The following is a 14,139-nucleotide window of genomic DNA, read 5'->3' on the forward strand; positions in this document are numbered from 1 at the left end:
CGGCCGGCGGGAGGGAGGGCGGGGAGCGCGGGCCTCCTGCGGCGGCCGGCGCGGCCTCCCCACGCACGGACGCGGGTCCCCGCACCGGGTCTGTCTCGCCCGCCCGCAGCCGGACCCCAGCACCTTCGGGACCAGCACCTCTGGGACCCGCCCGCCGGCCCGAGGTGCTGCCGTGGGAACCGGCACCCCCGCGCCGGGCCCGGTGCAGCGGCGGCGCGGGCGGGAGGCGCGGGGTGCGAGGCGGCGCGCGCAGCAGCACCTAGCGGAGGCGCCGAGGTGCGCGTGCGCGTGCGCGGGGCGGGGGCGCGTGCGCGGGGCGGGGGCGCGCACGGCGGGCGGGGCGGGCGGCGCGTGCGGGCGCGCAGGGCGCACACCGGCCGGCGGCTGAGGCGGGCGGGCTGAGGCGGCTCCGGAGGCTGAGGCTTCGCGGAGTCGGAGGCGGCGGGTCGGCTGAGGCGCCGCGGAGCCGGGAGCGGGAGCGCGTGGAGCCGAGGAGCCCGCGGAGCCCGCGGAGCGCGGGGCGGCAGGGAGGCGGCCGAGCGCGCGGGGAGCCGGGCCCGCGGACCCGTGGGCGCGCGGTCCGGCCGGGCCCCACCCGCGTCCGCGCCCCCGGCCCCGACCCCCGCGGCGCCCGGCGGAGGAGCGCGGCCGCGAGGATGTCGGCGGGCGGCCGCGAGGAGGAGCGGCGGAAGCTGGCCGACATCATCCACCACTGGAACGCCAACCGGCTGGACCTGTTCGAGATCAGCCAGCCCACCGAGGTGCGCCGCGCCGGCCTCCGCCCCTCCCCCGCGGGGACCCCCGCCCCGGGCCGCCTCCCGGGACCCCCGCCCCGCGCCCCGGGGTGGCCGCGGGCCGGCGCGGGGGGAGCGGTCACCTGTGCCCGGGGCCGGGGGCGGGGTTTCGGGCCCAGCGGGGTCTGGATCGGAGGTGGGGGTCGCGGGCCGGGTACGGGGTCGCGGCCCCCGTGGGGGCCCAGGGCGGGGGCCGGGGGCGGGGTCTCGGGCCCGGGTCGGGGGTCTGGGCCCGGGTCGGGGTGTGGCCCCGGGGCGGGGGTGGGCCCGGGTCGGGGTGGCGGGCCCGGGGCGGGGGTCTGGGCCCGGGCGGGGTGGCGGGCCCGGGGCGGGGGTCTGGGCCGGGGCGGGGGTCTGGGCCGGGGCGGGGGTCTGGGCCGGGGCGGGGGTCTGGGCCCGGGCGGGGTGGCGGGCCGGGGCCGCGGCGAGGCCCCTCGGCCTGCGGGGGGAGGGCGTGGTCGGACGTGGTTGTATCCGTCTCCCCGACCGCGGCCCGGGGTTCGCGGCGCGCGGCTGGGGCCGCCGGGACCTTTGTCACCGGCGAGCATGTGACGCGCGGCGCTTTGCTTCGGGGGTGGGAAACCTGGGGCGCCGGCGGCGAGCGGAGCGCAGGGGTCGGGAAAGTTGCTGTGATCGTGCGGCTCTGCTGATAAGGCGGCCGGGGTGGAACCCCCATTCCTGCCCGCGGCTCAGGTCGAAGGCAGGGCGCCCCTCCTCCGGCGGCGGCCGGGCCGCGGGGGCCGGGCCGGGGGGCCGGGCCGGGGAGAGAGGGCTCCGGGGAGGGGCCGGGTCGAGGGAGGAAGGGGCCCGGTCGCTCCCAGCCCGGGCCGCGCGGTTCGCCTGGCGGCGGGGCGGCCAGTCCCGGGCGCCCCGAGCTCAGGAGGAAGCCGCACGCCGGCCGGGGACAATGGAGGCTGCTGGTGGCCGAGCCGCCGAAAGCGTCCGGCAGGTTTCTGAGAAGCGGGTGGGCCCGTCCCGAGCGGGGCTGGGGGAGAGGGACCGGGGGGTCGGTTCTTAACCCAAACGTGTGGCTGGTTCCCTCGTGCGCGGAGGTGGGTGCAGCACCTTGAGCAGCGTGAACCCCTGCCGTCCGCGGGCTGTGCCTCCTGGGAGTCCCTGGAGCAGCGTTCCTGTTCCTGTGGAAGGACCAGCCCCTGAGCACCCGCCGCAGGCGGCACCGGAACCTTCTCCTGAGCTGTGATCCCTCTGATCGCCGGCGAGGACGGCGGTCCCTCTGGAACCCAGGGCTCCGCCTGCGGGCCGAGCCCCCAGCCCTCCGCCGGGGAGGAGCCACTGCCCACTCTGCACTCGTGTTTGGACTTCACGGTGGTGCGAAGCCCCGCGCCCCGTGGGAACTGCACCTCAGATGCTGCTCTTCCCCAGCTGTGCCCGGTGCTGTACCCCTGGGGTGCTGGCACCCCACCATGGCAGAGAACTCTGACTCGGGGTGCGCTGTTGTTTTTGTTGTGTTCCCAGCCTGTTGAAGGTAGGCGAGGCTCAGCTGTGGTGTTCGGTAGGCGAGGTCTATTCAATGCATTTTCGATTGACGATATTTTCACAAAGGATGGGTTTAATAGGCCGTAACCCCATTGTAAGGCGAGCGAGCATCTGTGTAGATTTTGGGGTTCAGGTGGCCAAGTTGAACACTGATGTGTTAAGTTACTCCGGACTGACCACTCGTCTTCTCGTGATTTTATGAGTTAGCTGCCCGTGAGGAAGTTAGCATGTGTGTCTGGACTTACCAGCGTGTCTTTGGGAAGGTGGCAGGCAGTAATTGAGCTGTCAGGGTCATGTTGTCTTTCAGAAGAATGAGTTCATTTTTCTTGTCTCTGGTTTAAAAAATTCGGACGTAAAATATTATCTTGGCACAGAGTTGTTTTTCTGCCTGAATGGGTCCATTTATCATTGTTTTTCGGGAGATTTACCATGTCTGGTTGAGAAAAGGAATATTTTTTCAGTTTAGTAATAGGTACTTAATGAAGTTTACTCTTTGGAATTTTAAATGGAGTTGGTGCTTTAAAAAATCCTAAATCAGAACAGATGATAGTTCACTGATTTCACCAAGTTCTGTTTGTAAGCGCCGGGTTGAAAGTCCCTGTTTCCGTCCACGTGGGCGTTGGTTGCAGGGACGCTGGCCTGTCAGTGGGAGAGCCACTGTTTTGGTGGTTACTCTGCAGGTGAAAGGCTGTGCCTACGTGTTTGTTTTGTTGAAGCAAAACAAACGTTGAAGAACTTTTTCATTTTGTAGGTTTTCCTTCCTCCCCCCTTGTACCTGAACAGTTCTGTTTTTAGGAATGATCTCCAGGATTTTATTAGAAGGCTTTTCATGATGAAGTGGGTTGTTTTTGAATGCCCATACGCTGTTTTCTTAGTTTTCTCATTGTCTGGTATCTAGGTCTCACTTCTGTTGCGTTTTCTAGAGCAGCTTTGCATACCATTACGCTTATTCTGGTTTGGAAGTTAAGCTCTGCATTTAATGTGTTGTAGCTTTCATTATGATCCAGGTACACGTATGTTATGTTAATTCATAAGTCACTATTTCACTTTCAGTTGGCTTTAAATGCCTGGAATTTTTTACCGTCTTGACCAGTTTTTCTCTTGGGCCATCACAAATCATGTTTCTTAGTTTTCTACAAGTCTCTGGCGCTCTGCTAGCGTTGAACAAATTCACTGTAGAATTTGATTTGTAGGAATGAGATGTAGGCCTTATGTTTATGTTTGTGTAATCTTCTTGTGTATGTGTATGGTGGTTTGTTTCCTTTTTGGGGAGGTACAGTGATCAGTATCTATTATCAACTCCTACAACTGCATTGATCATTTACCGTTGGTGGTTTCAGGCAGCCTCGATAACCGCTGATAATCCTGCGGTTTCTGTTTAGGATGATGATAAGCTTGGCTTTTGGATTACATTCACTTTTTAAGAAAATCAGAATATGCTTTAAAATCCACCTGGTTATGTTTGCTTTTTCCTTCACATTCGTATTTGGATGTATATTTTTCAGTCCCTCCTCAGTTGGATCCTAGATTCTTTTGGAATTTTCAATGAATTGATGACTAAACTCGGTGTTGACATATTATCACCGGGAGAGTGATTTTAAGCTGAATTAATGTCTTGGTTATTGTGGAACATGATGGCTCATAACACAAGCTTCTTGAAGCTGTTAGTCCGCCCTTTTCTGTTAGTGACGTTAAGGTGTCACTTCTGTTGGGGGTTTCTGATGACTTCCTGTGGGCGAGTGCTTCTTGCCGGTCCTCACTTCCCAGCATCCTCAGGGGCCTCTGAGAGCACCCTCAGGCCTCCTGTCCTGTGGTGTCTGTTGCTTAACTTGGACCTGTTCTGTCGTTAGAGCCACGGCCCCCTCTGTCTCTGTCCCTGGTCATCTATGAAGGCAAGAGCTTAGAGTGCTGTTTTAAAAAATATTCTTATGTCTGTCATATGGTAGGTGCCCAATAAATATATTGTGGAAAGAATATTGAATATCGCTTTCTTTGTGTGCTAAGACGTGGGCTATATGCTTTTAGAAAACAGTGAAATTGTCTGTTAGGTTATTAGGTATTAAAGACCATGTTTTCAAGTCTCATTCTTTTGTATAAAGATTAAATTAAATGCAAAAGCTATGCTAGCTAGTTGTCCACTTTGCTTCATGAGATATTTCTTAAAGTCATTTCTTTTGTTTATTGTTTCTTGAGGTCACTGCCTTCTTTTTTCACTGATGAGAAAAATAACCTAGAATTACATATACTTTACCAAAGGTGAATATTTTAATAGTTTTTTAATACTTGGGAAAATATTTACTTTTTATTAATACTTTTAAGAATAATTAGTTGTTTTAATACTCTGGTTGATCTTGAGACGTAATGTGGTGGTGGTTCGTATCTCCCAGAGGAGTGTGTAAAAAATAACTCCTGGCTTGTCAGCAGAGGGGGCGTGAAGGCTCTGGGTGAAGGAGTGATCAATTGCATAACTTAGGCTCAGCCTGTGTTCCAGACCAGTCTTAGGTGGCAGCTCTTCGTGATCATACGACTTACCTAGATTTGAAACTATTTAAAAACAAGAGCTGTATTATTATTATACATTAGTACTTCGGAAGGTCTTTTTTTTTTCTGATGATTAATGTATATTGAGATAGTTGCCAATGGTGTGTTTTTAGTATTTATAGGCATATCTGTTCCTTTTTTTGTTTGTTTTTATAACTTGTAACCTGCGATTACAGACTTTATTTCCTGGAATAACTGGTTAAGGTTTATATTTGTATGGGTGTGTGCTGAATCTGAGGTAGAGACCTTGTCTAACATTGTTTAGTTATCTTAAACTAAAACTCTATCTAGACTAGCTTCAATTTGCTATCTTCCTGCCAGTGAATAACTTCACTTGGTGCAGCTTACAGACTTCCTGGCATGGACAGGCTGTAACTAGAGGCTTTTCTAGAGCCATTACATTTTGAATGTGGTTAATGGCGGAATACTAGTGGAAACAGTCTTTTCACGTTTCTGAAAAAATAGGAACCACAGAAGCTCAGGATATGGTACCAAATGGGCAGGAACCGTAAGAAAAAAGGGTTTCTGGTTTTGTTCTTGGGGATTTAATTGAGCAATGGTAGCGTGTAAAACATTATTACTCAGTGTTGGTGGTTAATTTGTTTACAAATGGTTTTACCAGACTTGAACTCTGGCATAATGTCAGAAAATGCTAGCAAGTATTATAGCAATTATTTTGATATAAACCTGTTTACCTTTATTATAAATAAAATGGCTATGCAAATAATGTGTGTGGAACATAAAATTAAACTGACCTCTTACTTGAAAGTTATTTCCAGGTTAGGTAGAGTGTTGGTTTTGTCTTGATGAATTTTGTCAGGAAGTGGGCATTCATCTTGAAGATGCCCAGGACGGGGCGGAAACTTGCTTGACCTGCATTTACACTTGTAAGTTCGATAATGAGCAGTGTGCCCAGCCCTGCAGACCCTGTGACCAGGCCTGAGCTCGCCCCGCCTGGGGGCTGAACTGACCCTCTGGCAGGGCCTGGCAGCCATGGGTGGGTGTCTAGTCCCAGGTAGGAGGGGACAGCAGGCCAGGCATGTTGTCAAAGCTGGACCATCTTTATGCACGAGCAGAAGCTTTTCCTGAGCATTTCTAGTCCTGTACGGTGACTGACTGAGCAGGCCGGAGAGCTGGGAGGGTGGCGGTCTGCTGGCTCAGTCTTCTGGGCGAGGTTTTGTTCCCGCACCGTGAAAATAGAACACCGCCCTCCTGTCTTGGCATGCGGGACTGACCAAAGCCATTGTGGTTTAACTTAGAAAGCGGTGATTTGATCAGGCAAGAGGGAGCAAGTGCAGAGGCTGATGGTTTGTAAACCAGGGAAGTGTGTTCCCGGGAAGGTGGGTTCCCACAGGCGGGGACGAGCGGAGGTTGCACACCTGCACGCTGCATGTGTCCTGAATGAACGTATCTGGAGGAGCTGAGGGTGAACAGTTGACTCTGACTGGAAAACAGCCACAATTCCTGTACTTTTACTCAGAAGACATTTCTGTGACATTAATGTTGAGAAGGTTAAGTTGTGTTGCTTACAGAAGGTAAGACAGGAGCTTTTGCTGTGCTCATTGGCGTGGTGATGTTTGTAGGCTCAGTACCCAGCATGCCTGGTTTTCTAAATGTTGTCATGATAGCGAGGGCCACCGGATGGATGGAGTAGTGCGTCTGCAGGACGCGAGGCGCGCACGGGAGTGTCTCCAGCCTCCAGGTGTGAGCAGGGAGCTGGTAAACGGTTGTTCTTTTCTGTTTCTGGAGTTTGGACTTCCTTAGGTGACTGGTGCCGCTCGTGCCCAGGGGCTTAGGCGGACTGGACAGGACCATCCTCCCGGGTGTCAGGCATTTCCCTCTGTTTTAAGGCCGTCTTCCGTGAGGAGGCGTCGCTGTTGAGGCGCGCTCTGCCACCATCCATGGGGAGATGGTGTGACAGGTTGTTTCCAAATGAGGTTCCTTCCTGCGTCACAAACGCCACCTGAAGGTGTCATTGGTTTCATAGTAAAAGCGTGGCCCCCCAAATTAGGACCCGTGAAAAAATGCTCATCAGTTGCCGTTGTGGGGGTATTTCTGTCGGCTGAGAGCAGTCCAGTTGGCTTGTTATTCAGAAGCATAGCTTAGAGTTCTCTGTCCATGTTCTGTGGAAAGGAGAATCTGCTCTTGGCAATTTAAACCAGTTGTTCCTTCCCAAAATGCACTTCCTCTTTATCCTTGTTTCTGCTGGTGGTACTCTCCATGGCGACCTACACATCACTCTATTTCCTGACCTTTCACAGGAGAACCGATACGATTTCTACGTTACAATTTCTGTTTATGCCACTGTTACCGGCGTTTGGTACCGAGACTGCAGACTGCTCTGCGTCCAGTCCCCTGTGTTAGGAGGACAGGAAACGGGCGCTCGTCCGACCACTGTTCGCCACGCCCGGTATTTAAGAACCATTGTGTTCTGAAAATGCACACCGGCTACCGTATATGCGTGCTTAGTGTCAGGGCTCTACGTTGGGAAGTTGTCTTTCAAATGTGTTGTTTTTAGGTGGATATTGATATTATTATCTGAATACATTTCTCAGCTACTCTCAGGTAAACGTGGGATCCACGGGTGCGTGCTCATTCACCCACAAGTTGGAGATGCTCGTGTGCTTTTTCTTGAGATGTCCTAGAACTTGGTATGTAGCTCAAATAGAAGTTCATGATATATATTCCCCACGTGGACATGTAGCATATTGAACACATACTCATGATTGAAAGGAGAAAAAAATACTCATGTATTTGTTTCATCAGAGATACTCTTAGGTGACAGTGTGCATGCATGGCCGTGAGAAACGTTGCTAGTACAGGTTGATGCTGCTGCCTTGACCTGTGCTAATTAATGTGCTGTCAGTCCCACCCATCATTACCCTGCCCGTCGGTACTAAGGCCCGCCCAGCAGGAGAGCCAGTGCTGTCGGCATCAGTGTGGGAAGTTAACCTCACAGTTGACCTGAGGGTCCACGGGAACCCAAGGATTCCTGGGCTACAGTTTGTGAGCTGCTGCCCAGAATCCTTAGCCGTGGAGTTTAAGAATTTTGGGTTGAGCAGATTGAAAACAAATATTCTAATGTAGATATTAGAGTCTATATTTTATGATGCTTTCCACCTAGGGTATGAAGCTAACGTATTATGAGGAAAGGTAGATTTCAATATTATTAATTTGGTATTTCACATATTGTTACATATTTGATTGTTTTTTACATTTATAAGTACCTATTTTAATTTTTAATAATCAAGCATTTACATTTTATTATTGAAGAATATTGGTCACAACCTAGTGAAAGTGGTGACCAGGCAATTTTGCTGCTCTGACCGACTCAGCATATAACGTAGGCCACTCCTACTCATGGGTCAATTCTAGTCTGAGAACAATGGTGTCCCGTGCACCCCAGTGGGTGGTAGGCGGGTGTGCTGTTAGATGTGGGCTGTGACTGGCACTTGCCTGTCCTTTCGTCCCCTTCCAGTGTAAGCTCTGGATTTTGCCAACTCTCACTGTGTAAGGGTGTCTTTTTTATGTTGTTTTTGGTTATATTTTTCCTTAGCTTTATTATATTTCCTGAGAGAAAGATAGACCTATAACCACAGTCTTTATGCTCTAAAATCTGCCATGTATAAGACAGACTTTTAATGCTTCAAAATAATACATGAATATGTTTTTAAAATGCATGTAGTAAAAACAAAATGTTAGAATAATGAGTTTATGTTTAAGATGAACAAATCTTCAGATTAATTTAGCTACTCAATGGCAACTTGTTTTGCAACAAATGTGCTATTAATTCATGGCTAGGTGCAAGTTCATTTTGAATTTTTGGTGATCATTTCCTTTTATAGATAACATTACTCAATTATTTTGGTGATTTCAGTCACTTAGTGAAATGTGTTTATTAATAAACATATTGTTTTAATTTATCAGGATAATGAGACACAGATGAGAAATCTTACTTGCTGAACCAGTGAATTGATAGAGGACTCATTCCTCTGTAGGCCAGCTAAGCTTCTGCTTTTTCTGGACGAGGAGCCGGCCAGGAGTACCATGGACAGGGTTTCTACCACATTGAATGTTTAGGTCTCGACTATTTTAAAATGTGTTTTTAATTTAAGTTTGGCAAAGGTAACCATGTTGAGTTCATGGTACTGTTAATACGTTTTATGCCAAACTTGCTGATTTCCATTTTAAAAAATTATTTTCATTATTACCATTTTGAAATTACTACTTTGGGAATGTCAAGGACAATAGAATTAAGGTCAGTAAATCTGGAGAAGCATGAAAAACAATGTTTACTTCACTGTAGCAAGATTATATATGTAAAAATTTATTTTTTTCGATTATAAAAATAACTAGAGGCCCAGTGCACGGATTTGTGCACATTGAAAGGAAATTAATTAGAAGGTGGCCAGTGGGGCAGGACTGGGCGAGATGGGCCAGACATGCCCTGGAGCCAACCTCCCACAGTCCCTCCTCGGCCAGCCACACCTGGGGCAGCGCCGGGGCTCGAAGGGCTTCTACGGAGTGAGTGGGGTCCTTCCAGCAGGTGGGGTCCCGTGGCCTGGCCTGCAGAGATCAGGCCGAAACAGGCAGTCTAACATCCCTGAGGGGTTCTAGAGTACGAGAGGGCACTCTGCAAAGTTGCCTTCTCTCGGCAGCTCCTGTGTTGAGCGTCTGCCCCCTGGTGGTCATTGTGCGTCATGTTGGCCGGTCGCTTAGGCTTTTATATATATAGGTGTGCTTGTTTTAGAATATTTGGAAAATGCTTGAAGTGTGCATGTATGTTTAGTTGTATCTTGTGGTTAATTATTTGTGCTTTTAACCACTACTGAGTTACATCTGTCATGTCATCGTTTTTAAAAGCTACTTAGGTTATTCTGCCTGGCTGGTGTAGCTCAGTGGTTGTGTGTTGACCTATGAACCAGGAGATCATGGTTCGATTCCTGGTCAGGGCATATGCCCAAGTTTCGGGCCCAATCCTCAGTAGGGGACGTGTAGGAGGCAGCCAATCAATGATTCTCTCTCATCATTAATGCTTTTATCTCTCCTTCCCTCTCTAAAATCAATAAAAATTTATAAAAATGTTTAAAAAATATAAAAGCTACTCAGGTTATTCTGATAATAATTTCCATACTTAACATCTTGTGAGTGCGTCCGTACTACCTGCATGTGATGCCAGTGTGAGTACGTCGTGTGCAGTAGCTGTTTGTGTACGTACTACCTGCATGTGATGCTAGTGTGAATACGTGGTGTGCACTAGTGTTAGTGCATCCGTACTACCTGCATGTGATGCCAGTGTGAATACGTGGTGTGCAGTAGCTGTGAGTGCGTCCGTACTACCTGCATGTGATGCCAGTGTGACTACGTCGTGTGCATTAGCTGTTAGTGTGTACGTACTACCTGCATGTGATGCCAGTGTGAATACATGGTGTGCATTAGCTGTGAGTGCGTCCGTACTACCTGCATGTGATGCCAGTGTGAATACGTGGTGTGCATTAGCTGTGAGTGCATCCGGACTACCTGCATGTGATGCCAGTGTGAATACGTGGTGTGCACTAGCTGTGAGTGTGTACGTACTACCTGCATGTGATGCCAGTGTGAATACGTGGTGTGCAGTAGCTGTGAGTGCGTCCGTACTACCTGCATGTGATGCCAGTGTGAATACGTGGTGTGCAGTAGCTGTTAGTGCGTCTGTACTACCTGCATGTGATGCCAGTGTGAATACGTGGTGTGCAGTAGCTGTTAGTGCGTCTGTACTACCTGCATGTGATGCCAGTGTGAATACGTCGTGTGCATTAGCTGTTAGTTCTCGTAGCGATCCTGGGAGGCTGGCTACTGTGCTGTTCTCAGTTTTGGAAGAAGAAACCAAGGCACAAGGAGGCACATAACTTGCTGGAGGGTGTTCTTGAGCTGGGGAACAGGCAGTCCGACTGCAGCTTTCTCCTAAGCCACTGCGTTTGTAGAATCAGAAAACGTAAAACCACTGCAGTGGAAGTTTTATGGGGAAAAGTTTATAGAGTAATTCAGAGCGTAATTTTCAGGAAGAACCACAGCATGATAAGAGTGATGGGGATCACTTCTTGGCCTTTGGACTGAGATCAGGTGCAATGTAAGCGTCGTGGGGCCTGTCCAGGTACGTTTATACCACATACCGTGTGCACGTATGTGTAGATCTTGTGCGTGCATCTGTTCATGAAGGGCTCATTTCCATCCTGACCTGTTGTTGTAACTCCACCTTTCACCTCTGAGAAGGTGGTCTGGTTCTCCGGCAGCATGGTGCATGCTCTGTTTTAGTTTCCGACCATGCACGCTGTGGCAGCCAGAAGTTGGCATAGGAGTGAAGGGTCGGAGGGGTGCTTGGTGGCTCCCTGCAGCTGTCCAGTGCCCGAGACAAATAAGTAGGCAGGACCGCTCCAGGTGCTGGACTGGGGGCTGTGCCCTTTCTGATGGCATGGCTCTGATTTGGAGTTGTGGAGTGCAGGCCTTGTGTCTAACCAAGGGACCATTTCATCGAGTCCTTTTCCCTGTCGGGTTGTAGCCCTTAAAAATTCAACAACTTAACTTATTCTCATCACTTCTAGGGCTCACTTAATTTAATTCCATAAAGTTTTTAAAAAAGATACACTTTTATTGATTTCAGAGAGGAAGGGAGAGGGAGGGAGGGAGAGAGAGAAACATCAATGATGAGAAAGAATTATTCATCGGCTGCCTCCTGCACATCCCCTAGTGGGGATCGAGCCCACAACCTGTGCCCTGACCGGGAATCAACCGTGAATTCCTGGTTGGTTCATAGATCGATGTTCAACCGCTGAGCCACACCGGTTGGGCAAGTTTCATAAAGTTTTGCTTACATGTTAGCTGTGACTTTCCCCAGGTAATGTTTGAATTTCAGCAGATAATTCCTTGATTGTTACTGACAGTTCCTTAACATCTGTCGAGCAAACATTTGCCATTCCCAAACAAAAAGGGGGATTTTTAGACAAAATGGCAGTTTTAGGGAACACCCTATTACAGCGGTCGCCAACCAGTGGTCCGCTGACCCCTGGTGGTTCGTGAGGTCCGAAAGGTTGGCGACGGCTGGCCTAGTAGACCTTCTAAGATTATACAGGTTCACTCCTCTGGTCATGAGTCTGTGTTTCCTCTTGTAAGAACAGTGAAGCCTGGAGGAGGTTTCCAGGTGGGAAGTTAAGAATCAGAGCCCTGACTCTGGGTGTGGAGCTGCGTGTTAGCACAGCCTGTGTGTGGTGCCGGGGACCCGGTGCTCACTGCGAGGTGCAGGACGGGGTGCAGGACGGGGTGCAGGACGGGGTAGGGCAGTAGAAGCGTGTACCTTCCGTTTTCACCCTGTGCTCCTCACTTCTATCAGCTTGGTGTAGCACATGCCTGTACGTTCTTATGGCTCGTATTCTAGCATAAAATAGAATTTAAAAAGTTATCTTTTTTTACCAAGTGGCACCCAAACCACCAAATGTTAGTGTTTGTGATTTGCACAGCTTCTGCGTGAGCTTCTGATGCCTCCGGATGCATTTCATTAGTGTAATGACATTTTTAGACCTTTTACCTTTAGTTTGTGACCACAAACGCATGTGATTGGTGTCACCAGCTTGATTCTTGGGAAACATTGTCAATTTTACATTAATGCAATGATAATTATTGTTTGCTTCTATGAACTTCTGTCTGTGAGCACAAGTTTTGAAAATAGTTCAGCACCCGTATCTTGGGCTCAGTGGTATGAGAAATAGCTTCTGTTGCATATTTGGTTTTGTTTGTCTTTTGGTGGCTTAGCCCTGTTAGAACTTGACATTTATCGTAAGCCAATGCAGTATTCTTTCATTCACTAATATTTGTTGAGTGGGTGGTGTGTGTGAGGCTTTGTTAGGGACTGGGCCTACAGTCGTGAAAGCATGAAGGAGTCTGGGATCTCCAGGACGGCCGTGAAGCAGACTTACCGCGATAATGGGCCCATTGTGCCGCCAGAAGAGAGCCGAGGAGGCCAAGGGCAGGCTGAGGTTGAACCTTGGCCCTCCTCTCTGTCCCCATTTCCAAGGTCACTCCTTGGATAATCGCCTGCTACATGCCCGTCACTGTGTAGTGCTGGGCATGCAACATGTAATGGACACGGGCCTTTTTTCAAACAGCCCCCGTTCTAGTATGTAAGACAGATTGAAGGACGCGTCGACAGTGGGAAATGCTGTGTTTGGATGCAGGGTAGGCATGCTGAGAGGGAGGGAGAGGCATAGAAGTAAAACGGGGGTGGGGGTGGGAGCATTGCTGCTTTCCAGATCTGGAGGGAGGGTTAACCCTTTGCACTCGCTTGCTTTTTTCCTCGATTCCTTTATTCTACTCGGGATTTAATTTTTTAAATACCCCAGATTTTACAAAGCACGGCAGTAGAATAAAAAACTGGAGTTTCTATTCATACAAACTTATTTATTTGGATTTTTTTATATTTCAAATTATTGATACATTCAAAGAGTAATTTCAATCTCGACATCCGAGTGCAAAAGGTTAAAGAGAAAGTGCCACCTGCTGAGTGCTCTGCTCTGACACCTAACTCCTTTCATCCCAGCCTTCCTTGCTTCCAGTCCCTGCCCTACTAAACGCCTTTCTTGGAAGGAGCCTTGGTTTTCTAATTGCCAAAACCAGCTGCCCATGGTAGGGCCTTTTCCTCTGTGATGGTTTAGTCTGTTTCTGTCCTTCCCTCACCTCCTTGTGGGCTCGGTTGTGCTCACCTCTCTGGGCAGTTTAAGTACGTGCATATTTAATGTGGGAGTCAGTCCTCAACTGGTTTTTACTTTTATTTTTATTTTTTTTCAATAAAAAGTGCCTGAATTAAGTGTGGGGCCATTATCCTGAGCTCAAGGAGGCAAATTGATATGACTGTAGCTGACACGGTGTACGTAATTAACAGGCTCATTTAGATGCAGGATGCTCTGCCAGAGGGTTAGTGGAGGGAGGGCCTGGTTTCTGGTGGCTGCTTGCTGTCATCCTCTTTGCTTTCTCCTTTGCCGGGAGGTCTGCCTGGACTTCGAACATTGGTTCCCTCTCACTGTATTGATGTGTATTGCTGTCATCACCGACTCTGCACCGTATATGTTCTAGGCCAGGTGATCTAGGTGATTGATGATCTGGTATTGCCCCTGCGGTTAGGCTGGCAGCCAGTTGGTGAGTGTTCCTCGGGGAACGCTGGGCTTTCCTGGCGCTCAGTCCTCTGCCTTGATGGTCTTCAGCCCTCTCCAGTAGTGCTTTCACACCTGGCCTACAAACAAAGCCCACGCCGTGTTTGAGTTTGGTGGCCAGTCTGGGA

At 50.1% G+C, this 14,139-nt stretch overlaps 1 protein-coding gene across 8 annotated transcripts in view; it reads left to right on the forward strand.

Moving 5' to 3' along the window:
* Nucleotides 1-393: 393 nt before the first annotated feature.
* The window catches only part of AFDN (afadin, adherens junction formation factor), a 102,773-nt gene continuing 89,027 nt past the window's right edge, over nt 394-14,139 (forward strand). For all 8 annotated transcript variants that reach the window (XM_054722575.1, XM_054722577.1, XM_054722580.1 and 5 more), the window contains exon 1: nt 394-761. In XM_054722575.1, the coding sequence (XP_054578550.1) occupies nt 657-761 (105 nt within the window). In that variant the 5' untranslated portion in view covers nt 394-656. The remainder of the gene's footprint in view (nt 762-14,139) is intronic.

This window comes from Eptesicus fuscus, chromosome 10, assembly GCF_027574615.1.
Source record: "Eptesicus fuscus isolate TK198812 chromosome 10, DD_ASM_mEF_20220401, whole genome shotgun sequence".
NCBI lineage: Eukaryota > Metazoa > Chordata > Mammalia > Chiroptera > Vespertilionidae > Eptesicus > Eptesicus fuscus.